This window comes from Mauremys mutica, chromosome 18, assembly GCF_020497125.1.
Source record: "Mauremys mutica isolate MM-2020 ecotype Southern chromosome 18, ASM2049712v1, whole genome shotgun sequence".
NCBI lineage: Eukaryota > Metazoa > Chordata > Testudines > Geoemydidae > Mauremys > Mauremys mutica.
This window is the reverse complement of record NC_059089.1, coordinates 4732630-4759565: the sequence shown is the minus strand read 5'-3', so window position 1 is coordinate 4759565 and position 26936 is coordinate 4732630. Positions and strand designations below refer to the sequence as shown.

The 26936-nt window shown below is 46.6% G+C and overlaps 2 protein-coding genes across 5 annotated transcripts in view; one reads left to right on the top strand and one right to left on the bottom strand.

Annotated features, from left to right (window-relative positions):
• Window positions 1-21923, bottom strand: part of PNPLA7 (patatin like phospholipase domain containing 7) — a 420389-nt gene extending 398466 nt beyond the window's left edge. For 2 of the 3 annotated variants that reach the window (XM_044993121.1, XM_044993122.1), the window contains exons 1-4: window positions 21778-21923; window positions 17728-17762; window positions 4988-5062; window positions 3475-3562 (exon numbers count right to left, since the gene is read on the bottom strand). In XM_044993121.1, the coding sequence (XP_044849056.1) occupies window positions 3475-3562; window positions 4988-5062; window positions 17728-17760 (196 nt within the window). In that variant the 5' untranslated portion in view covers window positions 17761-17762; window positions 21778-21923. The remainder of the gene's footprint in view (window positions 1-3474; window positions 3563-4987; window positions 5063-17727; window positions 17763-21777) is intronic. The other variant, XM_044993123.1, reaches the window with a different exon arrangement.
• A 50-nt stretch (window positions 21924-21973) lies between these two features.
• MRPL41 (mitochondrial ribosomal protein L41) lies at window positions 21974-24086 on the top strand. Of its 2 annotated transcripts, none has more exons than XM_044993126.1 (2): window positions 21974-22129; window positions 22577-24085. In XM_044993126.1, the coding sequence occupies exon 2, from the start codon at window positions 22586-22588 to the stop codon at window positions 22991-22993; it is 408 nt and encodes a 135-aa protein (XP_044849061.1). In that variant the 5' UTR covers window positions 21974-22129; window positions 22577-22585; the 3' UTR covers window positions 22994-24085. The 2 variants fall into 2 exon arrangements, with proteins under 2 accessions (XP_044849061.1, XP_044849062.1); XM_044993127.1 differs by having other exon boundaries at window positions 22055-22074; window positions 22577-24086.
• The last annotated feature ends 2850 nt before the right edge of the window (window positions 24087-26936 follow it).

Below are 26936 nucleotides of genomic sequence, written 5' to 3'. Positions count from 1 at the left end.
TCGATCACAATTTGCAGAGGCAATAAAGTCATTATTGTTTCAAAATCATGCATTCTTTATTACTTCATCACACAAATGGGGGGATAACTGCCAAGGTAGCCCAGAAGGGGTGGGGTGGTGGATGTGGGGAGGAGGGAAGGACAAGGCTACACTGCACTTCAAAACTTATTGAATGCCAGCCTTCTGTTGCTTGGGCAGTCCTCCGGGGTGGAGTGGTTGGGGGCCCTGAGGGCCCCCCCATGCATTCTTGGGCATCTGGGTGAGGAGGCAATGGAACTTGGGGAGGAGGGCGGGTGGTTACACAGGGGCTGCAGTGGCAGTCTGTGCTCCTGCTTCCTTTCCTGCAGCTCCACCAGATGCCGTAGCATATCAGTTTGATCCCCCAGTAGCCTCAGCATTTCATCCTGCCTCCTCTCATCGTGCTCCCGCCACCTCTCATCTCGCTTGTCTCTCCTATCCTCGCATTCATTTTCTGCTTTCCTGGACTCTGACATTGTTTGCACCCACATATTCTGCTGAGCTCTTTCAGTGCGGGAGGACTGCATGAGCTCAGAGAACATTTCACTGCGAGTGCGTTTTTTTTAACCTTCTTATCTGTGCAAGCATCTGGGACCGAGATGATAGGGGGAGGGTTGAAACATTTGCAGCTGCGGGAGGAAAAAAAGGGAGAGTAGTATTTAAAAAGACACATTTTAGAGAACAATGGGTAGACTTTCACGGTGAACGAAGTTGTTAACATTACATAGCACAGGTGCTTTCAGTACAATGTCGTATTTTTCCTCTTATATTGAGGCCAGTTTGGTGTGAGAGATCACACACGCAGGGCAGGGCAACAGAATTCAGCTTGCAGGCAGCCATGGTAAGCCACAGTCTTTCACCTTCTTCAACCTTCATAACATGTGGGAATGGTTTCAAACAGCAGCGCCCTCCTTTCCCATACCAAGCACCCGTTGGGTTGGCCATTTAAAAAGAGGGGCTGTACTGGCTGTGAATGCATCCCAAGTCTTCAGGGCAAATTAATCATTAAACACACTTGCTTTTAAACCAGGTATTATATTTACAAAGGTACACTCACCAGAGGTGCGTTCTCTGGCTTCATGGTCCGTGAGCCTGCCTTGGGAGGGTATTGGCTCCAGGGTGATAAACAGTTCCTGGCTGTCGGGGAGAATGGTTTCTCCACTTGCGTGCTGTGCACTATCCTCATCCTCCTCCACTTCCTCATCTTCCTCATCCCTGTTGCATGAGACTCACCCCTTGCAGGAGTCCACGGACAGGGGTGGGGTAGTGGTAGCCCCCTCCAGAATTACATGCATCTTATCATAGAAGTGGCACGTCTGGGGCTCTGACCCAGAGTGGCCGTTTGCCTCTTTGGTAGGCTTACACAAGAACATACAAATGGCCGTACTGGGTCAGACCAAAGGTCCATCTAGCCAAACAGGAAATTAAATTCAAAAAGTTCCCGGGGCTTTTGCTGTGTACCTGGCTAGTGCATCTGAGTTGAAAGTGCTGTCCAGAGCAGTCACAATGGAGCACTCTGGGATAGCTCCTGGAAGCCAATACTGTCAAATTGTGTCCACACTATCCCAAATTCAACCCCGCGATGTCGATTTCAGTGCTAATCCCCTCGGGGAGGAGTACAGAAATCGATTTTAAGAGCCCTTTAAGGTGACAAAAATGGCTTCATCGTGTGGACGGGTGCAGGGTTAAATCAATCTAACGCTGCTAAATTTGACCTAAACTCGTAGTATAGACCAGGGCTAAGTTTCAACACAAAACAGGGAGAGCAGAGAAGGGAAATGTACAGCCAAGTTCAGGAATGTTTGCCAGTTGAGGAGAATGAGTTCTAGATCTGTCAAGAGAGGGAAGGGCTAAGAATCCCACCAGCACACTTTCTCTGGAGCCTGACAACAGCCTGCAAGTTGGCCCAAGAACCATACTAAGGGCCCTCCTCCCAGCCACCAGGGATACTGCCTCCATAGTACTTTCAGTCCCTGATGGCCACAGGGACACGATGTCTAGAATTTGGACTCTGATCCACCACGTCTCATTTATGCCATTTCTGCTCCGACAGACCAGGCCAGACAACAGACAGCTGAAGAAGGAACTTAACAGGTCTCCAGTACCAGAGCACAAGGAGCAGTTGTTATAAATTTAATTTTTTAAAAGGCCATGCAGGACCTTTCACCTCTCTCCCAAAGATTAGAACTCCTTCTACAGCTGTGCACTGGATCTGTCAATTGTCCCTCACAGAGATGCCCCCAATTTTCACCTCTGTCCCTGTCATAAACAGATAGTTAAGGGTTAATGTCTCTTTTACCTGTAAAGGGTTAAGAAGCTCAGTAAACCTGGCTGACACCTGACCAGAGGACCAATAAGGGGACAAGATACTTTCAAATCTTGGTGGAGGGAAGTCTTTTGTTTGTGCTCTTTGTTTTGGGGGTTGTTCGCTCTTGGGACTAAGAGGAACCAGACATCAATCCAGGCTCTCCAAATCTTTCTGAATCAGTCTCTCATGTTTCAAACTTGTAACTAATAGCCAGGCAAGGCGTATTAGTCTTATTTTTGTTTTCTCAACTTGTAAATGTTCCTTTTTGCTGAGAGGATTTTACCTCTGTTTGCTGTAACTTTGAACCTAAGGCTAGAGGGGTTATAAAAATCTGATTACCCTGTAAAGTATTTTCCATCCTGATTTTACAGCGATATTTTTTACCTTTCTTTCTTTAATTAAAAGCTTTCTTTTTAAGAACCTGATTGATTTTTTCCTTGTGTTAAGATCCAAGGGGATTGGATCTGGACTCACCAGGAATTGGTGGGGGAAGGGAGGGGGGATGGTTAAATTCTCCTTGTGTTAAGATCCAAGGGGATTGGATCTGGACTCACCAGGAATTGGTGGGGGAAGGGAGGGGGGATGGTTAAATTCTCCTTGTGTTAAGATCCAAGGGGTTGGATCGGTGCTCACCAGGAACTTGGTGAAAAAGCCTCTCAAAGCTGCCCAGGGAGGAGAAGGTTTTGGGGGGACAGAAAGTGATCCAGACACTGAAATTTCTGGATGGTGGCAGTGTTACCAGATCTAAGCTAGTAATTAAGCTTAGAAGTGTCCATGCAGGTCCCCACATCTGTACCCTAAAGTTCAGAGTGAGGGAGGAACCTTGACAGTCCCATTCGAACTCAGTGACATTTCCTGATTACACCAAGTTATTTACATATTGATTGTGATGCCACGGAGTTTATTATATGCTAAAGGAACTAAATTCACCTAATATTAAGTTTCCTGAACACTGTATGCACTTGGACAGTTAACACAATCAGCAATGCAACACAAATTCTGTGTCCTTTTAAGGCTATTTTCTGGTTTGAATCATTACCTCCAGAACAAGCACTGGCTCTATCATATTACATTAAGGAAACAGTAGGGCAAAGGAAACCACTGAGAAGATTCTATTTTAAAACATGTGTAGCAAGTTGAGTACTTACTAGATTGCTTCACCTTTCTGTAAACGACAAACACAAAAATCCCTATAAGGGGTAATGCCACTGCAGCGCCAATTATTATTCCAGTTAGCTGTGGGGAGAGGTTAGGAAAAAGAGTGAATAATTAAAATATTCCTTAAAATTTCGGTAAATCCTACAGCAAACACTCAGCAAGGTATGAGTGTGGAAATTCAGGGCATGTTCAGAAATCCTCATTCTGGAAAAGAAAAAAAGGGACCCAACTGTGATATAACTAAGTACTGCAGCATTTAAACAATGTCACAGTCTCCCTCCCACATACATACCCTTCGGATCCTCTGCTTCTATTTGAAGGACCTATGAATTGAATAAGTAGGTAGCACATGGGATGACAACTAGAAATTGAAACTCCACTTCATGCATTGCAGTAATGTGAGATCACATAATCCACTCAAGCTCTGACTTACTCCTGGGGGAATTCTGCACCACTGCACATGTGCAGAATTCAGGTACCGCACAGATTCTTTTTTTCTCTGCAGAAAATACATTCTACAGGATTGGCACTGCAGTTGCACCTTTCACTCAACAGGGGCTGCTGTGGCACCAAAACAGAGGGCAGCCAGCTCACTGTAGCAGCCAATAGGGAGAAAGCAGAGGCTGATTTTCTCATAGCGACATGGCTGGGAGGTCAGGTGAGGAAGATGGGATATGGGGGGACGGACAGAGCAGGGCATACAGGGCTGTTGGGGGGGGGTCACATAGAGGGTCAAAAGGGCTAGTGAGGGGGATAGACTAGAGCGGAGGCTAAATGGGAGTGGGGGTGCACAGACACTGGGGTTGGGGGTGTGCAGGGCCAAATGGGGACCAAGGGAGGGGGAGCATGGGAACAGGGGAAGGAAAGTGCAGGGACACATGGGGACAGGGGCAGATGTGCCTGACTGAATGGGAGAGGCTAGTGGTCAGCCAGCGTCAGCATGGGGGAGGCTCCCCAACTCCCTAACAATCTCTCTCCCCCCAAAAAACCTGATCCATACTTCTCCCACCCACACCCAACAACCCTCAAGGTTCACTCCCCAAGCTGCTTCTGAGCAATTACTCCCTCTCCTCAGCTCCTCCGTTACCCCTGACTCCCCCGAGCCTTTGCACTGCTTCTGCGGGGTACAGAAGATACATTTCTGAATTGTCGTTTAAATGAATTATTACTCAAAGTTCTGTATTAATATGCCTAGTAAGGAATTTGTTTGTCAAAAACATTTCTTGAATCTTTTTTGTTGTCTGTACTTGTTACAGACAGTTCTTGACAGGTATTTTGAAATAAAATTATCAAAATAATTGAAACCAGTATGATTATATTGTGTTATTTTGACAAATAAAATACACAGAATTTTGCAGTATTTTAAAATATTGTGCACAGAATTTTTTATTTTTTGGCACAGAATTCCCCCAGGAGCACTGACTGTACCCGAGGAATAATTCACAGGAGGCTATTTATACACACATTTTATCTTGCATCCAATCAATGAAAGTTGTATATTACCATAGTAGTTTGCATTCTGTCTTCTATGAACTGAAGAACTCGTGTTCGTAGATCTATGCCCACTGGGAATCCAGCCTAAAGCCAGAACAGAAAGAGAACAATTAAGGAAAAAGTTTGCAAAAACTGAAGGTTCTTTAAAAGATTATTTGTACACATAGCAAGAAATCTCAGTAACAGTTTCTCCATATCTGGTCTCATGCATCCAAAGTAATTTTCTTACATTTATATAGTGTCCTCCTTTCAACCACATAGTAAGGTGCTTTAGGATCTCTCAGATTGTGTGATGTATAGGATCTGATCCTATGATTCCTTATTAATTTCTACTTATAACAACTATTTTAAAACCATTTGTTTGAGGATCCAGGCACCTTTGATACAAGTGCCACATATATACATCCACAAAAGAAATAACTCCCTAACTTCAAAACAACCAGTGAGAAAATCAAACAGTCTCATCCACAAATACCAGCCCTTATGTTCCTCCCTCCACAAAAGTCTGGGTACCCTGATGGCCAACAGACCTGGGCTATTTCAGTCCTAGGTGACTAAGGGTACGTCCATACTACCCGCCCGGGTCGGCGGGTAGCGATCGACTTCTCGGAGTTCGATATATCGCGTCTCATCTAGACGCGATACATCGAACTCCGAATGCGCTCCCGTCGACTCCGGAACTCCACCACCGCGAACGGCGGTGGCGGAGTCGACGGGGGAGCTGCGGACTTCGATCCCGCGCCGTGAGGACGGGTAAGTACTTCGAACTAAGGTACTTCGAGTTCAGCTACGCTATTCGCGTAGCTGAACTTGCGTACCTTAGTTCGAACTCCCCCCCCCCCCCCAGTGTAGACCAGGCCTAAGAAGTGTGACTCAGGGACCTCTTGATGCCAACTGGCAGAGGGCATATGGGGTTTTACAGGGATCCCTTGGGTCAGAGATATACATAGTACTTCACCAAAGGTGGCATGTAAGGTCTCTACTAATGGTCATCATAATCACTGCAAAATGAATGCAAGTATAATATTTAACAAGTTATGTATCTATACTGAAAATTATGTTCTTAAGATAAGGCAGGTCAAGGTGACATGCCTCAGACAGGTTCCTTTCAGGCAGGAGGTAACAGATGCTTAGACCTCCCTGTCTGGTCATATCTGTACTGTCCACTCCACAATGGAGGCCTATTTGCATACTGAACCAGATATCAATTAAGAGATGACAAAATCTACAAGAAAGGAGTATACAGGAAACAAAAAGAACAAACAGGAGCATGTCCTGCCTATGAATAAGGACAGTGGTTTGCTCTGAGATGTCTACGTGTACAAACAGATACCCTGGATCTTTCGCAGAGGAGACGAGCAGACAGCATAACTTATCTCTAAGGGTGGGTGGTAGCAAGATGTCTCAGAACCCCCAAAAAGCATCACAAGGAATGAGTTCCAAAGTCAAGGGCCCTCAAAGAAAATGCCTTGTCAGCATCTCCTTCTCATTTAAACCAAGGGGACTTCAGTTCAGGCACCTTCACTAACCACAGCTGTGGCCCAGGAGAGGAGACTTGCAAGGCCCTATAAGCAGGAACCAAGTCATTTAGGGGTTTATAGTTGACAGCAAACACCTTAAACTCCACTCCAAAACCAACAGGCAACATGCAGAGTCACTGATGTCTCATGCTCCCAGCAAGATATGCTCCTTAATAAGCACCAACTTCAGTATCAAGATCAGTTTAAGGTGCATCTGTATATAATGGGCAGTAGAGTGCAGTAATCGAATCTTAACATGGCAGAGGCTCAGATAAGAGTAGACTTGCCCACATCCAAAACCCACAGTAGCAAGCTCTGGGACAGATATAAATGAAGAAGTGCTTTCCTCACCACTGTTGCTCTATGTTAGATTAATAGCAGCTGGTGATCCAACAATACCCTGGCATGGCAGACTAGTAACTAACAGCACAATTGACACTCCGGCTATAGTCAACAGGAGATCTGGGTACACATGGACTCTGGGATCAAACCCTGTACAAATACCTACCACTGAAATGCAGCCACCTCTGGGGTGAACAGGTTTCAGTTAGGATCAGATAATTGTTAGGATGCTCCAGGAAAGGCAGGATAAGTTACTATTTTGTAGGGATCACCAATCCAACTCCAGCTATGAGCCCACTCTCTAGGGGGCCTCCTCAGGAGATAGGAAAGCTGTTCCCTGTCCCTATCCCAGCTGTAGCCTTACTAGCTGCTGAGCTCACATAGTATACATCTACACCAGTGGTACCCAAACTGTGGGGTGTGCCCTGTCCAGTGAGGCACAGGACAGCCCCCATGGGAGGGTGTGGAGGGAGCCTCACCCAGCCCCACTCTGCCCCCAGCCCCAGCCGTGACCCTAGCTCCGCTCCCAGTCACTGGCCGCTGCCCTGTCCCTGTCCCTGATCCCAGCCGTGGCTTGGCTGTCAGCCCCTGCTCTTGGCCACCAGCCCCAGGCCACAACTCTGCTCTCAGACACATTCCATTATTGGTAGGAGGAGGCACAAGAGGAAAAGTTTGGGCACCACTGATCTACACAACCAGCAGCTCAGCCTCTGAGCCCAGGTCAACAGACTTGGGCTTGTGAGGCTCACACTACAAACAACAGTGTAGATAAGTGCTTTTAAGCTGCAGCTCAGGCTGAATCCCTCCTGCATGCCTAGGCTTCAGAGCCCGAGCTACAACTTCTACACAGCTATTTTTAGCATGGTAGTGCAAGCCCCAAAAGCCCAAGTCTGTCAACCCAGATTCAGAGGCGTGTTGCCACAGTCTGTGTAGATGTACATAATTACACTCGTGCAACTTTAGGAGGCTGTCCTCAGGTCCTATCCAGGAAGGTAGAAATAGCTCCTGGAGAGCCCTCTTTGAATAGAAGCATCACTGGATTTATCAAAAATGGACTAGTCCCCTACTCTAGACACAGGTAAATGTGACAGATGAGCAAAGTAGGAGGGGCACACACAATAGCAAGCTATTACACAGTGTGGCAGAGCTCTGACCTTGCCCCCGTGAGTCCTGCGCTTCTAGGCAGTTTATGCTAGCCTCAGTGGCTCACTGTGACCCTCTCTCTCTAGGGCCAGGGTTACAGTCTACTGAGCCCTTTTCATCATAGGCCAGCAAGGAGGTTGGTGAGAGAACTCCCACAGTCTCTGTTGTCCCTGGGGGCTTATTTCAGAACAGTTTAGCCTCCTGTCCTGACAGGGGCCTGACTTCCCCTCCCAGGAGATGTTCCTGTAGTGCTGGGTTGGGGGGGAACCCAGGCCCGCCCTCTACTCCGGGTTCCGGCCCAGGGACCCTAATGGTAGCAACCGTTGGCAGCCAACCTTTCACTGCCAGAGTTGCTACATTTCCCTGGGCCACTTCCCCACAGCTCTCCTGCTTCTCCCTTACCTTAGGGCTCCCTTACCAATGGTTTGAGGGTGTCTTCATTAACCAGCCCTTCAGCCGCACTTCCTCTCCTCTGGCTCCCCCCCTGCCTGACTGGAGTGAGCCCTTTTTATAGTAACAGCGGAGCCTTAATTAGAGTCAGGTGGTCACATTAGCTTAATGGCCTCACCTGACTCTTTGCAGGTTAATTAGAGTCAGGTGTTCTCATTAGCCTGGAGCAGCCCCTGCTCTGGTCAGTCAGGGAACAGAAAACTGTTAATCCAGTGGCCAGTATATCTGCCTTCTGCTATACCCAACTGGTGGGTTCCGAGTTTCGTGGCCCCTCCCTAGGCTGGAGGAGGGGCTTTCAGTAGTGGGCGAGCTAGTGCTCGCCCACGTCCCAGTACTCAAAAGGCTATACCCAACTGGCATGGGTCTATCACAATAGGCACTGATAAGAAGCCCAGGCCTCCCATTTTCTCTGATTCTAACCAGGTTGCTTCCCCAGGACCATACTTGAAGGGTAAGTCAGCCTCTGGCTAGTGGTAGGTTCCTGATAAGTTTGAAGCTCCATCTTTTTCTAGCTGTTGGTATTTGGGATGCAGAGAGTGGACATGGCAAAAGGGACACCACTTGAGGGATGGGAAGAAATGCCTTGTATGATGATATGCCATTAAAATATAAAAGGGCTGAGTCAAGTAAAGAGGAGGGGAAGAACACAAAAACTCCATTGGTCTCTAACAGGCAGGCCTGTCAAGAGCATCCTGGGCAGAAATGTGGGACTCCGGGCTTGTCTACACTTGAAATGCTACAGCTAGACGAAGGGTTGCTAACCCTCCTAGTTTCGCTGGGAGTCTCACAGAATCGGGCTCTATCTCTGTGACAGTGCTGCCTGTGGGAGCCAGCTGAGGTCCCTCAATTAGGGTGAACTGCAAACAAAACGGGGCAGACAAACCCCAGATGCTGGTGGTTATTCCAGTACTTAGATTTACCAACTAGCACAGAACAGCTTCTACAGTACCTTACTGGTTAGTCAGAAGTTCAAACACCGCAGTTCCCTTAAAGTGCCCAGCCTCAGGCCTCCGTCCAGACACACACGCTGAATATGATGATGATTACTGAAAATCTTATCTCAGCATATAAAAGAAAAGGGTCTTCCAACCCAAAAGGGTCAGCCACACACCCAGGTCCAATTATAACTTAGGTGAGCTTGCAGTTGCCAAAAGTCCTTTTAGAAATAGTCCAGGAGGTTATAGTCCAATGTCCATATTCAGGGTGGCTCCAGTCAGTGACTGGGGATCTCAATCCTTATGGCTTAAGGTTTCTGCTTCTTGAAACCCAAAGCAGATTTGAGGTGAAGTAGGATCGTGTCCCAGGGTTCTTATACATTTCCAGCAGCCTTTTGGCCTGAGAAAACAATAGGCTTAACTCCTTCTCCCAAACATCCTGGCAATTAGCACAGGGTAATTTATCCATTAAACAGTTCAGATACAGGTTACCACAACCTTCAAAGAGACACATAGTATTATTGTCTATTTCACTCGAGTATCTTCCTAAATGTTAATATTCCTTTTTTGATCTTTGAATCAAAGCCATGGTAATAGACAAGACTTATTTGTTTACATCACAAGACCTGAGCAAACATCTCCCCTTCTTCCTCTAACAATGCAGACTTGCATTTCAAAGCTTTATTCATTTACATATTTTCCTAACAAGTCTCTAAAGTTCGGCCATGGTTCAAGTCAGTCTGTGAGTTAATTAACTCTTTCTGGCCCTGTCATCCTTCAATGAAATATTAGATCAGACTCATAACATCATAATCTCCCTGAAGCGACTGAAGCCAAAAAGGGAGATTTTAGGCTGCTAAAAGTCCGGTGGCGCAGCAGGGCTAAGGCAGGCTTCCTGTCTGCCATGGCCCTGTGCCGCTCCCGGAAGCGGTGGGCATGTCCCTGCAGCCTCTGGGAGCGGGTGGGGGGGGTCTCCATGTGCTGCCCCTGCCTTAAGCACCAACTCCACAGCTTCCATTGGCCGGAAACTGTGGTTTATAATTATATTACAGTAACTCCTCACTTAACGGTGTAGTTAATATTCCTGAAAAATGTGACTTTAAGCAAAACGATGTAAGTGAATCCAATTTCCCTATAAGAATTAATGTAAATGAGGGTGTTAGGTTCCAGGGAATTTTTTTTCCACCAGACAAAAGACTATATTACATTATATATATAGATATAGATATACACACACATATATACACACACATCCATATACATACACACACACACACACACTTAGTATAAGTTTTAAACAAACAATTTAATACTGTACACAATGATGATTGTGAAGCTTGGTTGAGGTGGAGGAGTCAAAGGGTGGAATATTTCCCAGGGAATACCCAGGGGCGGCTCTAGAAAATAGGCTGCCCCAAGCAGCCGTGCGCAGTGCCGCCCCTTACCCGGTCCCGCAGCGGGTCCCCTCTTCCCGCGGCTCCGGTTGAGCTCCCGCAGGCATGCCTGCGGCAGGTCAACCGGAGCCCGGGACCAGCGGACCTGCCGCAGGCATGCCTGCGGGAGCTCAACCGGAGCCGCGAGAAGAGGGGACCCGCCGCAGTCATGCCTGCGGCAGGTCCGCTCCTCCCGGGCTCCGGTTGACCTGCCGCAGGCATGCCTGCGGGAGCTCAGCCGGAGCCAAATGCCGCCCCCCAGGGAAAGGGCCGCCCCACGCGCCTGCTTGGCGCGCTGGGGTCTAGAGCCGGCCCTGGGAATACCTTACTGCTAAATGATGAACTAGCAATTGGCTGAGCCCTCAAGGGTTAACTCTCACAGTCTATAAGGCAGCAGGAGTGGAGGGAGGGGAGAGAGCATCACAGACAGAGAGAGACACACACTGTGTGTGAGAGAGAGAGAGATGCACATTTCCCCTTTACGTACACTGCCTTGTTAATTAGATCAGCTTGCTGAGACCGCAGCTGCTGCTGCCCACAAGCTCTCTCTGTCCTGAAAACATAGAAAAACATAGAACATAGAATCTCAGGGTTGGAAGGGACCTCAGAACTGATTTCCCGCCGGCGGGAGGGACTGTTGAATTCTGACAGTTACCCAAGACCACCCTCGACAAAGTTTTCCCCCCCAGCATGATGCAAGTTGCCAACGCAATCGTGGAGCTCCTGCTCTCAAAGGTAGTGACCCTGGGAAACGTCCAGGTCATCATAGATGGCTTCCCCGCGATGGGATTCCCAAACTGTGGTGGGGCTATAGATGGGACTCACATCCCTATCCTGGGACCGGCCCACCAGGCCAGCCAGTATATTAACCGAAAGGGCTACTTTTCAATGGTGCTGCAAGCACTGGTGGACCACAGGGGACGCTTTACCAACATCAACGTCGGGTGGCCGGGCAAGGTTCATGACTCGCGTGTGTTCAGGAACTCTGGTCTGTTTAAACGCCTGCAGGAAGGTAGTTTCTTCACGGACTACAAAATAAATGTTGGGGATGTGCAGATGCCTACAGTGATCCTCGGGGACCCAGCCTACCCGCTAATGCCCTGGCTCATGAAGCCCTATACTGGCGCCTTGGACACTGACAAGGAGCTCTTCAACTACCAGCTGAGCAAGTGCAGAATAGTGGTGGAGTGTGCTTTCGGACGTCTGAAGGGGAGATGGAGGAGCTTACTGACTCACTCGGATCTCAGCGAAACCAATAACCCCATTGCTATTGCAGCTTGCTGTGTGCTCCACAATCTCTGTGAGAGCAAGGGGGAGACCTTTATGGCGGGATGGGAGGTTGAGGCAAATCACCTGGCTGCTGATTATGCTCAGCCAGACACCCGTGCAATTAGAAGAGCCCAGCGGGAAGCGGTGTGCATCCGGGAGGCTTTGAAAGCTAGGTTCCTCAGCGAGCAGGGTAACCTGTGACAGTTCTGTTTCTTTACAGAGAAGCTGAACCTGCCCGTTTCACTTACTGTTGACTTTTTTCTATGCTTACATACCCCGTTCACCACATTTCCCCGCTTCCAACACCCGTGTAAAAATAAAGGTAATGGAGCATTTTTAATTAACAACCTTGTCTTTACTAATGACTTCACGTTAAAGGGTTGAAACAGGGATGCAGACTGTGGTGGGTAGGGTGTGCAGTGATGTAGAGACAGCTTCTAGACTCCAGGAATGATAGGCTACTGCTCCTACAGCGATCTCTGGGGGGAGGACGGTTACAGGTGGGTGTGCAGGAAGGGGTGAGGGGTGCAGGGTTTGGGACGGAGTTTGGGTGCAGGCTCTGGGGTGGGGGCGTAGTAAGGGGTGAGGGGTGTGTGGGAAAGGGGAGGAGGTGTAGGGGGATGAGGGCTCTGGCTGGGGCTGAGGGTTTGGGGCATTGTAGAGGCTCAGGGCTATGGTGGAAGGGCAGGGTAAGGGCAGCCTGCCTTGCCATTTGTGGATGGCAGGCACTAGGCAGAGACCCACCTCCAAATATACCTTGAGCAGGGCACCTGCCGCCTATGAACAGAACATTAAAAACACCTCACAGATTGACCAGGGTGCCTAGTGACTGCACTCTGTGTGTGACCTGCTGTTGATCCTGCCCCCATGTCTGTACCCTGGTAATGGTGAATGTCCTACGCAATTACAAACCCCCCTCCCCCCTTCACACAAAGTCTTCTGCAAAGAAACATGGCGGAAACAGTAATTAACAGCAAACTACTTTTAATACTCAACAACACAATTGGGGGATGAAACTGGGATTTGGGCTTGGGTGATCCAGAAAGGTAGGGACTTTTCAAAATTTATGGACTGAGAGCTTTTGGGTACTTGAGCTCTCTGCTGGGGTGCAGTGACAGTTTTCACGGCCCCTCGCGCCCCTCCTTCTGGTTATTTTGGGTGAGGGGGGTATTGGACTTTGTGGCGGGGGAGGGCGGTTGCAGATACAGTGCAGGGGGGCTCTGTCCTCCTGCCTGCGGTCCTGCAGAACATTGACAAGGCGCCTGAGCGTGTCCGTTTGCTCCCTCATTAGTCCAAGCAGCGTTTGAGTTGCCTGCTGGTCCTCCTGACGCCATCTGTCCTCCCGTTCGCTGTGTGAGCGCTGCTGCTGAGTGAGGTTCTCCCTCCACTGGCTCTGCTGGTCCGCCTCGGCTCGGGAGCAGCCCATAAGTTCAGCAAACATCTCGTCCCGTGTCCTTTTCTTGCGCCGCCTAATCTGCGCCAGCCTCTGTGAGGGGCATGCTGGAGCAGGTCGGGATACAGTTGCAGCTGTGTGATGGGAAAAAGGGAGTGAATTCCTTACAAAGATACATGTTTGCAAACAAGGAACATAGTCTAATCAGTGTCTGTTAACAAGACCATGCACAGCACCTATCTCATGCGAACTCACTCAGGGAAAGTTTGATTTTTCTGAATTCGCTTTCATTGCCTGGGGTATCGCACTGCAGATCAGAGAAGTGGGGCAGGACAGCAGAATCCGTGGAGCAGCCAGGCATGGTAAGCCAAAGACTTTTGGCTGCTTAAAAGTAAATATATAGCTCTGTCCTCTTGCTGCAGGCAATCCTGAAAGCATAAACTCTGCCCCTGTTCCACCCCCTCGCGGCTCTTCCCTGGGAAAGATCCCTGTATGCTGCCACTCTGCAGCCTCCACCACGTGGCTGTAAAGTGACGCTTCTTGTTGTGCAAAGGAACAGTGAAGCACTACCAGTACTAATAGTACACAAATCACTCTACTTAAATGCAGGAGTCTGCGCGTGAGATCACCCTGAGGAGGGTCAGTGAGGCAGACAGAGAGCGCATGCTGCATGAAAGCCAGCACAAACCAGGGGCCTTTGCTGCCATGCTCGTGAAGGCAATGGTCCCGGAGTACCAGATGAGAGCCTGGCGCGGAAAAGTGTGCTACCACGGAACACCCAATAAGCTAGCTCTCCCCAGGAACCTCCTGAGGAGGCTTTTCGATTATCTCCAGGACAGCTTCCTGGAGATCTCCGAAGAAGATGCCTGTTCCGTCCCCCTATATATAGACCTTCTTTTCGCCTAGCTTATATTCCTGTTTTGTTAAAAAATAAATGTTAACATGTTTAAATCATTTACCGACTGATCCTTCTCCTGAATCAGGGTCCGTGGTAACGGCTGGGGAGGGTTGGTAGGGGATCTCAGTGAGGGTGATGAAGAGATCCTGGCTGTCGGGGAAATCAGCGTTGTAAGCGCTGTCGCCTGCCTCGTCCTCCTCAAACCCTTCCTCATCTTCCCCGTCCGCGAACATCACCGAGGAACTGGCCGTCGACACTATCCCATCGTCAGAGTCCATGGACACTGGTGGGGCGGTTGTGGCAGACCCACCGAGAATGGCATGCAGTGCCTCGTAGAAGCGGCATGTCTGGGGCTGGGCTCCGGAGCGTCCGTTTGCCGCTTTGATTTTTTGGTAGCCTTGTCTCAGGTCCTTGACTTTCACGAGGCACCGCGTTGCGTCCCGGCTGTATCCTCTGAGTGCCATGGCTTTGGAGACCTTCTCGTAGGTCTTTGCATTCCGTTTGTTGGAGCGCAGCTCCGAAAGCACAGACTCATCGCCCCACACAGCAATCAGATCCAAGACTTCCAGGTCAGTCCATGCTGGGGCCCTCTTTCTATTCTGAGATTGCCTGGACTCCTCTGCTGGAGAGCTCTGCATCGTTGCCAGTGTTGCTGAGCTTGCCCCGATGTCCAACCAGGAAATGAGATTCAAACTGGCCAGACAGGAAAAGGAATTCAAATTTTCCCGGGGCATTTCCTGTGCGGCTGGTCAGAGCATCCGAGCTCGGACTGCTGTCCAGAGCGTCAATAGAGTGGTGCAGTGTGGGATAGCTCCCGGAGCTACTAAGGTCGATTTCCGTCCACACCTAGCCTAATTCGACATAGCCATGTCGAATTTAGCGCTACTCCCCTCGTCGGGGAGGAGTACAGAATTCGAACTAAAGAGCCCTCTATGTCGAATTAAATGGCTTCCTGGTGTGGACGGGTGCACGGTTATTTCGAATTAACGCTGCTAAATTCGAATTAAAGTCCTAGTGTAGACCAGGCCTTAGACTCCTTTTTAAAGTTAGGTTTCTAGTACTAATAATAACCTGAAACATTTTTAAAAATATGAACTGATGCAGTATATTACTCCTGATTATATGAACAGCTCCACTGCTGATCACAGCTGCCGAGGGAAAGTAGTATAACACTGGTCATTTCAACAGCTGTTATTAAAAATGCTGCATATAGTGGAAGTGAGTACCAAACTATGGATGGGCCGGGACACAATATGCAGATACTGGATTACGGGCAGACCAGTACAGATACACTTACTGGAGCAGTAGCCAGGAACTTGGGTGAAGGATAAGAATAGTAGAGCCACTCTCAACCCAACAGTCAAGAATGGAAGGGGCAGAGAGAAAGTTGTTTCTTTCCTTCATAACCAAGGTGGGACAAGATGGGTTTAATCATATGAGACTCACTAGCCAAAGGCCATATGAAAGATGGAGTCCTCCAACAAGGTCCAGGCCAGCATATTAACAGGAATTCCAGCAGTTGGGGGCTACTGTAGTCCTGAGTTCTCCTCCACCTGCCCACCCCTTTCAATATTTCATATCACCTGACTAGTAGGTGTCTGATAACTTTTTCAAGCTTTGCTTTAAATTATACATAATTATATTATAGCAGAGGTGGATTAAGATTTAATGGGGCCCCACCCCCTGCTCCTCCTCTTCCCCTCAAGGCCTCTGCCCAGGCCGGAAACTGTAGTCAGGCCATGGTAAGAGCTGTCCAGGGAGCCTTGGCCACCGTGTGGAGCTCCACTCTCCACCTACCATGGGCAGTGCACCCTAGGGGGCAGGGACACAGACTGAGGGCTGCTCTCTGGTCACCCAGCCCACTGCCCAAGACAGGTGGAGGGTCCAGGGCTCCTCACAGCAACCCAGGCTGTCTGGGCAGCTCTTACCATGGCCCACCTCTGGCTTCCAGCCTGGCTGGAAGCGGAGCCTCGGGGAAAGAGGAGGAGCAGGGGGTGGGGCCACAGTTCTGGTGCTGGTGGCCCCCCCACTTCTACACAGGTTCTGGCACACCTGCAGAGGCCCCCAAATTGGCTGGGGCCCCTGGGCACAGGGCCCATCCATTAATCCACCACTGATTATAAGAGAAAAGAAACCGGTAAAAAATTCTTACAACTGTTAGCTTAATCCTTATGCTGCTACGTCTAATCTCCTTCCTTCCTGTTCGTTCAAAGAGTAGTTCCATTCCCAAATTCTTCTCCCACCACAACTTGTGCTCTTTTGTTCCCAGTGGGATCTCTTTCCAATGATACTGTAGTGACTGGGGAAGAGGGAGCTCTGTTTTGTGAGTAGACAAATCCCTGCTTATTCTTTCTCACTAGTCTCTTTTCTGTGGGAATTAGTCCAGATGATTTACTTCCCAGGACAATACCCTTTAGATGTCTGGCAAATATACACAAACTTCTGTTGCCAATAATTAATAAATCATAACAATTCATATGGTTACATGCCCTGAATGTTCTTTGAGGTTCAAGCTGTAATAGACTATGGGCCCTTCGGGGACTGCAGATCAACAATTCTAGCTTGACAACTAATTTTACAACAAATTTTACCTTGCGCTCTCCGACGGTGATGCATATCCCATCTGGGCTGTCGCCAGTAAAGAGAGCCTTGTCTTGCTGTTATTACCACCAGCTCCCTCTCAAATTACCAGATATCCTCCTGGCTTCTCAAGTACATTTGTTTCTATGTGGTTATGCTTTCATTGCTGAAACTGTGATTTGAATAAAGCTTGTATGGCATATGTTTGGGCATTTAATGTGTGTTAACTTTTTTTCCTAGGAATAAGTAATTGCCAACACAGAGCCTTGCCTTAAGGCTCTATTAAATCATATACTTTAGTACACCAAGATGTAGCCATAGTAAAAGACAGCTGCCACGGGACTCTACCTTTTTCCAGATCTTCAGTCTTTGGCTGTATTATTGAAATGAATGGGACAACTCACCTGTGCAAAGTTAAGCACATCCATAAGCATACCCAGGATCGGGACCTAAAAGCTACAGGGCAACCAAAGAAGTGTGGGAGTACATTACATGCAACTAACATGTTACTTTGGTAATATCTTAGACTAAAATGAAGGCTGGAGGAGATAAGAAATGCAACTGGACGAAGAGGGTTAGAAAAATGACAGCAAGCTGGGACCAATCTTTAAGATTTTGGAGGGGCAAAAACAAAAAACTAAAAATCTTACATGTGGAACAGCTCTTATTTAAAACCAATATTTTTGTATTCTTTAACAAATTAGCCAGATGTTACTAAACTGGGCAAATTAAGTTCCAGATTCTGGAAACACCATAAGTGCTCGAATAAATCAGAGCATACTGTACCTCAAGGCTGGAGTTGCTGTCCTCATCACCCATGTCTTTTTTGGGGGGGGGGAGGGGGAGAGAAAATAAATGAGAGAAGAAAACCTAGTTAATAAGTGACATTTATCATTCCTACAGTCAGTGTTAACAACCATAATGCAAAATGTTTGAGAACTAACCCTCCAAGCTTCTTTATTTATCATTAGAAGGCAAGTTAATAGAAATATTGCATTTCCCCCCCATCTTCCTTTTTCTTCCTGAGAGAAAATACAGGAATAAAGCAAACAGGGTGATGATTTGCTGTTCTGATATTCTAGTACAACAATGATAATTAATGAAGCTCTCTACATGGTAACCAAGCTGTGTTTATGGGTTTCAATCAAGGGTCTCATATACAGCACAAACAGAAAACAAGCCAGCACCCCCATCCCACCAAATTAATTAAACCTGCTCAAAGAAAGTCTCAAACATAATATTGAAAATGTCTGCTGGAGCCAGAGTCTTCCATGCAAGGGCTCCCACTGTTTCTAATGCCAGTGCAACTGAATTGCTATTAGCAACAATGAGATTGTTTTTTAAACATTTGGCCTGTATCTTCACTGAGAAAAAAGATGTGTTTTACTGGTGTTATGCTAACCCATGTTAAAATCCTAGTTATGGATAAAGTAGTTGTAATTTTAATCTGTGTTAGCTGCTCAAGGTAAACCCTACAGTGTTCACCTCAAACAACTAACTCAGGTTCAAACTGCAACTGCCTTGTCAACCTTAAGATTTTAATATTGGTTAGCTTAATACAGATTGAAAAATACACCTTTTTCCCTAGAGAAGTCAAGGCTTTGTAACGTATACAAGGCTACAAAATTAACAGTCATCCCTCCTGAGGTCTTAATGTATTTACCCACTACTTCCAACTGAAACCCCAGTCCGAGCCTTCTCTTCAAGCTTGACTACCCCTATGCTTACCTCACCAGAACATAAGGCTATGCTTAGGTTTCATTTTTTGCTCCAAACCCTATAGTGCAGTGTGTGCTCTCTCAATCCTTGAGGGCTATATCCACTTTCCTTATATACAGGTGGGCATAACAAGCTAATTGTACCATTGAATCAGCAAAACAAACACCATTTTCCAGCAAGGTCCCCACTGTTAACATGATGCAGTTTTCAGGCAAAGACCATCAGCTGTTACAGGCTTCTTTTCCCTTATACTTTCATAGCCATATCGTTACCACTTGTAGAACCATTAGCAAACCCAGACCTGACACAATATTTAACACAATTCAAAGCATAGACCTGAACTGCAGATCAGAAGCCAGGTCTACCTAGGAAGTTCTAATACACAGTGTCACCATATCCTACATAATGCCTTTACACAAAAAATTTATAGTATTTTTCCCAAAAAACCCTCAAAGTACTACATAGTACAAAAATACTGCTTCTGCAATGAACATTAGCCTGTCTTATCCCATTGCAGGATGATTGCTTTTTTAGCACAGTTCATAATTACCCAATTAGTAATTAAATGAAACTAAGACTATATCTACACCACAGACCTTACAGCAGCACAGCTGTACTGCTGCAGCTGCATCGCTGTAAGGTCTCCTGTGTAGCCACTCTATGCCGGCAGGAGAGAGCTCTCCCGTCAGCATAATTAAACCATCCCCAATGAGCGGGGGTAGCTATGTCAGCATGAGACCGTCTCCTGCCACCATAGCGCTGTCCAGACCAGTACTTTTGTCGGTGAAACTTATGTCAGTCAGAGGTGTGTTTTTTTCACACCCACGAATGACAAAATTGTAGACATAACCTAACATTCTTCCTAAAGCCTTAAAAAACAGCAGCTCTATTTTGTACCCCAGCAAAATAACTTCAACTCAGTCTTTTGGGAAGAGAACAGTGGCTAATCCAATGAGCTGCAGAGTTTGTCAATTTTCTCTGTGGTCAGTCTTTCACACAGCACCAGGGAAGACAAATTTATTAAAAACTAAACAAAACAAAAATAAAACCACAGAAATTAGGATGGGGACTCGAAGGCAGCAACAAGTGCCTTAAACTAAATTTCTTATATCTCTTTTAAATAGACTAGATTTCAAACTGACACTGTGCCTTTTAGTCATTATTTACAGGAAAAGGTTTAATTAAATATCTTGAGGGACATTTTTAAATTATTTCAGCATCTCTAGCAAATAATTCCATATTCCACAATGAAAAAGTTAAATATTTAAAAGTATAACATATAATATTGTATTCTGAGTCTTATGAATCTTAGTTCTTCTGCTCAAATTATGAAAAAAACATTTTCTGCCACTGTACAAATTTAAGTAGATAAAAATATTAAATACACAGATCTAATGAAACTCAATTTTTAAAAAACTGAAAAAAACCCCACAATATTCACCCTATCATGCATGTCTTATTATTTAAATATGAGGAACCATCCCCTATTAGTATAATGGAGGTATAAGATTTTGCATTACTTTAAATGTGAATTCCATTAATCTACACTTTTCATCCTGTACAAAAAAGTAGTGCATTCTTGCCATCTTTGGGATATTGTATATGATCATAATTTTATTTGATTTTGACAGAATACACAATGTTACATTTACTAGTACATTATGAAGTATCCTAAGTAGTGCATTAAACCAGTGATTTTCAACCTGTGGTTTGCAGACCTCCGGGGTCCAGAGACCAGGTCTAAGATTTCCAAAGGGGTCCACATCACCATGTAAAATTTGTTAGAGGTCCACAAATGAAAAAAGGTTGAAAAGCACTGCAGTAAACTATAACTGTCAAAATGAAGGACATTTTGTAATGCAGCATTTTTGCTTTTTTTTATTGTTTATTCACTTAAAAGGCTAGTCAGTTTTATTTTTTAAAAATCCTTTTCCTTTCATTGTTAACATCATAAAGGGTAGGCAAGCAGATTTTGTGCCTGGGCTGATACATTTTCATGACAATTTTGAAAAGCTGAGGGGGAGGGAAATTGATTCACAATATAGTTTGACATTTTGTTTATGTTTTTTTCCTATCTATTTAGGCCCTGATAGTCCGAAGACTTAATTTTTTGCATTATCAGTAGTCACACTGAAGGACTACTGAGGCACAATCAATGGGAATATTCACTAAGTGTAAACAGGTAAATCAAATTAAATTAAGCAAGCAGGTAAATCTCTGTACTTTAGACTGAGACCTCTCTAAGGTGAAGACTCCATCTCCTTTATGTTTGTACAGCACTGAGCACAATGCTCAATCCTGACTGTGGTCTTTAAGAGCTACTGCAATATAAATAAACAATAATAATAATTAGAGACACAATCTGGATGTGGTAGTATCTTTTATTGGACCCACTTCTGTTGGTGAGCAAGATAAGCTTTTAAGCTTACACAGAGATCTTCTTTGGGTTGGAGAAAGGTACTCAAACACACCAAGTTATCTGTGCAAGCTCAAAAGTTTGTCTCTCTCACCAACAGAATTTGGTCCAATAAAATATATTACCCCACCTACCTGGTCTCTCTAATGTCCTAGGACCAACACAACGAAAACCACACTGCAAACGGCAATAATAATTCTCACTCTACCCCGACCAAACATTTGAGCAGGTTAGTGTAGTGCTGCTCCTATGATATCCAGAGTTCACTATAATAATCCTGCATCCAAGATGAGACACACAGCATGAAATCTGACTCTTTTCAGAAGCAAAGTGAGTAAACAGGGGGCTCCATCACGTATCCGAGTGGCTGTCATTCACTCCTCCAGCCATGGCCAGAACTGGCACAAGACTGTAATGAAACTCCAGGGCAGCCAGGGACTGGGAGAGGGTCCAAACAGTGTCAGTCCCGCTGCACTGAGGCGCCCACCCACCCACGGCCGCAGTATCCAGGCTCCACGGTGACTTCGGGGGTACGGGGAAGCTCAGCGGGGGCGAGGCCCCAGCACCGCTAGGACGGAGATACTCGGAGCTGAGCCGAAGGGGGGGGGCTCGGGCAGGCCCCCAGCCAGACGCTGCTCACAGGGGAGCTGGCCTGGGGAGAAGGCCGGAGCCTGGAGCCGCCAGGGGAAGAGGGGACTCACCGAGGGGCTCCAGGCGCCTCTAAAGTGTCTCTTCTCGACAGGAGGCGGGGAACGGGGGGAACCCTGCAAACGAGGTCAGGGGTCAGAGGTCATGCGAGACACGGAACCGCGCTCCCCTCGTCTTCCGCCAGGAAAAGACCCGTGTACGCACGCGCCACGCAATGACGTTTCTTTCCTCCCTCCCTCAGTCCTAGCGCCTGCCCGACTCTCCGCGCTGATTGGTCAGAGCATTGCCACGTGCAGTTACAGCGGTCGCGGGTTGGTTGGTAGCTGCGCCGCGGGCGAGGCGCCGCTGCTGTACGTTGGCGAGTGAGCGGCGAGGTGCTGCGGACGGAACGCGGCCCCGGGACATGTGAGGGTCTCTCGTCTAAGGGCCCCGTTAGGGTCGGGTCAGGCCAGGCCACCCCCTCGTCCCGCAGCGGCCCCGCCCTCCCGCGGTTCGGGCGCGCCCAGGCTGGGTGTGGCTGCCGGGCTTGTCCCCAGCGGCGCCTGGAGCAGGCTCCTGAGGCGCCTCTGCTGTGAGAGAAACGGCCCGAGGGCTCCCGCAGAGCCTGCCGCAACCGTCTGCCCGGAAGACCGTGCCCCCGGGCCGTGCTCGGGGCCTGCGCTGCCGCCTGGGGGCCCGCTCTGAGGCGGCTGGTGCTGAGCGCCGAGCGTGCTGTTTGCAGTGGGAGCTCCCGTGAGCTCATGGGCTCCTCTGTAACTCAGCGAAGCGTAGCTCAGAGTCCTGCCTAAACCGCCATGCAAAGAACAATTGTTCATACTCTTTTCTTACGTGACTTCTTTTTTCCTCTTACAGATCTGCAGCATGGGATTGCTTACCAACCTTGCTCGAGGCCTGGTCCGAGGTGCAGACAGAATGGCTGAATTTACCAGCAAACGTGGACCCAGAAGCCATAACAAAGGCAGAGGAGCCAGGAAATTGGGTTATCTCACCTTAGGTGGGAAATTTATCAAAATTAAGGAAATGGTCCCTGAATTTGTGGTTCCCAATTTGACAGGGTTTAAGCTCAAGCCGTATGTTTCCTATAAGACTCCTAAAGGGACAGAACCACCACTGACAGCCAAACAGCTTTTCATGGATGTTGTTGCCCCACAGATTGAGAAAGATATTAAAGGAGGAACTTTTGACCCCCATAACCTTGAGAAATATGGATATGAATCTACTCAAGAAGGCAAGCTCTTCCAATTGTTTCCCAAGAACTATGTACGTTAAGAAGCAAAGAATATTATAGCTTTCCCTGGAAAGTATCTGCAGCAGCACAGGAAACTTACAAAAATATTGTTTTTAAATCTGATAAAATGTTGAATATGGAGATTTCAGCTATAGAAGGAAATGCATCCTGCCCTTTTTCAGTACCTATTAAAGGAAGATCCTACTGACATAGCTTGTGTAACTTTTAGATATCTCAAACTTTTTAAAAAGGTAACCAGATTTGTAACTCACCAATGGGTGTGAGCAGAGCATTGAATATAGCCAGCGATTGCCTGGGCCTCACCTGTGATCAAAAGCAGTCACCCATCTGCTTCCATTGTTAGATGAGATTGGGATACAAGCACTCATCCTTCAGGGTATTAAGCCAACCACTAAGTACCTGGGGCAATTCCCATCTTCCTGCTCTTAGGTAACCAAAGATCAATCCTATATAAAATAGAGTATTGCACAAGAGCAAGGGGAAACTTCCGAAAAAATGATAGGAATCCTTGGCCTAAGCTGTCTCAAAGAGTGGGGACTGTCCTGTTAAACCTAAACATGTAACTAGTCTGAGGCTATTCCCAGTTTTAAGGTAACTTTCTTTTGGATGCAATCAATATCCCTAGTATTTATGTACAACTGAGGCCTGCTCCTGAGTCAGGCAACTGAATGTCAGAGCATTGCACTTTTTAAAGCCTCTTGTGTAAGAAAATCAAATTAACTTTTGTCATTATCTCACACAACCACAACAGGCACTACTAGCAGCTATTCTTCTTCCCAACTTATCTGAGCTAGTAGTATGTCTATCCTAAGAATTTTAAAACTTGGTTTAATATTAAAGTACCTTTTATTTTTCTCATTTTATTATGTGTAAATAGGGTATATACAATGACATGAGCAATCAAGATGTTTCATTGTTTAATGGACAAAGCATTAGAAAGCAGGAATTCCTAGCTCTGCTCAAGGTCCCACAGCAAGTTTGCTATAAAAAAATTAACACTTTGTCCAGTTTTATGGCTGGGGAACCTTTCACTCCCAATGTCTAGTTGTGGCTTGTTTGTACAAGGCTTGGCAAATGTAAAATATTGATTAAGCACCAGGATGTAGTTCCTATGTCCTCTTGTGTGGAGAGGAAAGCCACTTTAAATAAATATATGGAGATATACCTATCTCATAGAGCTGGAAGGGACCCTGAAAGGTCATTGTATCCAGCCCCCTGCTTTCACTAGCAGTACTAAGTACTGATTTGCCCCAGATCCCTAAGTGGGCCCCCCTCAAGGATTGAACTCACAACCCTGGGTTTAGCAGGCCAATGCTCAAACCACTGAGCTATCCCTCTCCCCGTGTACTCTTTGCCATCATCTCACTTATGATGAAAACGGGGTGCCTAAGCTTTTATATTTCTATTTTTAAAAAAGCAAAGGAGCTAGAGTAGGCAGGAGCAGTTAACTAGTGCCCACTGCAGCAAGTTCTAGTCCAGTCTTTTTCTGAGGGCATCTGGTTTTTCTAGATCTGAGATATGTTTTTCCATCAACTGCCTATTTTAATTTCATGAAAATAGTGGGATCTTACTCTGCTGAAATTAGTTGTTTGTTGCATGAGAATGAATAGTCACTGAGCCAGGGAAAGACAGAATGACTATAGCCTGATGGGTTAGATGCTCACCTAGGTTTTGGGAGATCAAACTTTAAGTCCCTGCACCAGTGGCTTTTTATTTATAAAAAGCAGAACCGTTTCAACAGGAGAGATTGAGAAAGCCCAATACCAGAATATCCCATAGTCCTCTGGCTAGGGCATCCTCCTGCAATGTGGGACACCCAAATTCAAATTTCTTCTCCATGACAGGCAGAGAGAGGAACAGAACCCAGGTGAGTACCCTGAATCCATTAGTTCCCAAACTTTTTACTAAAGTGACCAACCCACCTGCATTGTGTCTTTTTGGGGGACCCACCATTATTACTCCCCCTCTCTTCTGTCCCCTAGTCCTGTCCCTTCTACTGAGTCCTGCAGCCCTCTGGCCCCCAAACCTCCTGCTTGGCTCTCCTTTGTTCTTGCTCTCCCTGCAGTCCTGGTCCACTCCTATCCCCACACAGCTGGACTGCAATTGCTTCCAGGCTGCTGACTGTCCACTTGCTGGCTCTTGCCATTTCTTCTGTGTGGCTAGTACCCAGAAACCTCTTTCCACACCACTGCCTGCTGCCCAGAGCAGGATCTAGGCAGCAGCACAGAGGAAGTGGCTTGAGCCAAATAGAGTCAGTAGCCTGTTCCTGTTTCACATGTGTCTCTCAGAGGCTTTCCTTCATGCTGCTGCTGCCCATTGGAAAGGTGGGGAGCACCTGTGGGGCACCACATTGACCCTTCCCACATCCCATTGTTAGTTCGGACCCAGCATTGGGGAAACACTGCAACCAGTAGGCGAAAGGTTATAATGGGAGTCCTCATGCCCTGGCCATTTTATGAATCTACTACTCCTTTGCATGTCAGAATGCCCAAAACTGGAATTTTTGATTCAGCAAAAGTTTTGAAACACTTTGTTTGGGTTCAACCTGAAACAATGTTTTCAGAATAGCCAGTAACATAAAAAAAATCCAATCACCCAGCTCCACTCAGGTGTTCTGAAGCACAAGGGTCCTGGGAAATGCATGTTATCTAGAATGTTTTTTCAGCTCACAGCTGTGGTTGGACGTGTGTTATGGATTCATCAAGTGGTTTTTGTAAGACCGAACAATACAAAGCACTTTCCAATCTAGCAAATTACGTAGATGCAAGCACATTCGGTGAACACTAGCAAAGCTTCACTAGCTCCAAATGTGCTACAAGCTCTTAAAAGTCTCTGACATGCCAATGAAAAAGTATTAAAGTCCTTTCAAATTAGATTAAAGGCAAAATCCTTCTAGCCCTACAAGAATAGTGTCATTGGATTTAACTGATACTATTCAGTGCACTAAGGACAGTAGGAATTCCGACAATGCTGCGGTTCTTGGAAGACAAAGCCATCACAGGCTATACAGCAACTTAAGGATGAGGAGGCAAAGAACTGAAAGGCTGAATATAGGAGCCAGTCAATGTAGGGGTTATGGAAGCTACAGAGTGAGCTAGCTGCTGAGCAGAATGTCCACCCTCTGAGGAGGATCACTATCAGTGTGCACTTTCAGTAACCCACTAGACAGCATGGTGCAGTAGTTGACTCAGATTATTTTGGGTAGTAGAAAGGGATATAATTATTAGCAGGGATGGAGAAAGGGGAAGTTTCCCCAACAGCAAATCTCTGTTAAACTGAACAATGTATGCTAAGTCACCTTTTGCATCCCTTTCTTTCCAGATGTTGTTCTCCTCGGGGTCCTGTCTTGATCACTGTCAGTCAGGCAGTGAACTCTTCAAGAAAGTGAATATCTTTTTAATAGCTACACTAAACACAAAATGTTAATACTGTAAATGAGGGTAACAGTCAGAAACTTGGCACTTGGGCCACCTAACTGTAGACTTGCTAACACAATTGTACGGAACAAACCCACACTGGTATAGTTGGATTTCACATAAAAATATAGTTTGACTCTATAGCTTTAAAAATGAACATACTGTGCTAATCTCATCTAAAAGTCATCATCTTCTGGTCAAGAATCGCAGCTAGTCTGCATAATAAATACTTCTCCCTTCTATAGCACATTTGCATCCAAAAATCTGTCATCCCTCCAATTCTATTCCTCTATTTCTTCTGACTACCTCTCAGACAGCATCATTTCACATTTGGTAGACTAATCCCAGACGGTTTCTTGTTCTTCAGTCTTGGTTCTCAGCAGCATCATCCCACATGCAAAATAAAAGCAACAGAGTGTGTGTTGCTTGGTGGATATCTGTTTATCAATAATCTAAACTGTCTGTGCAATCCAGCAGCAGATACCACAGAACAGGACCAATATATTTGAGTTTCCTTCGAACTTTTCAACTGATAAATAAGAAGAGA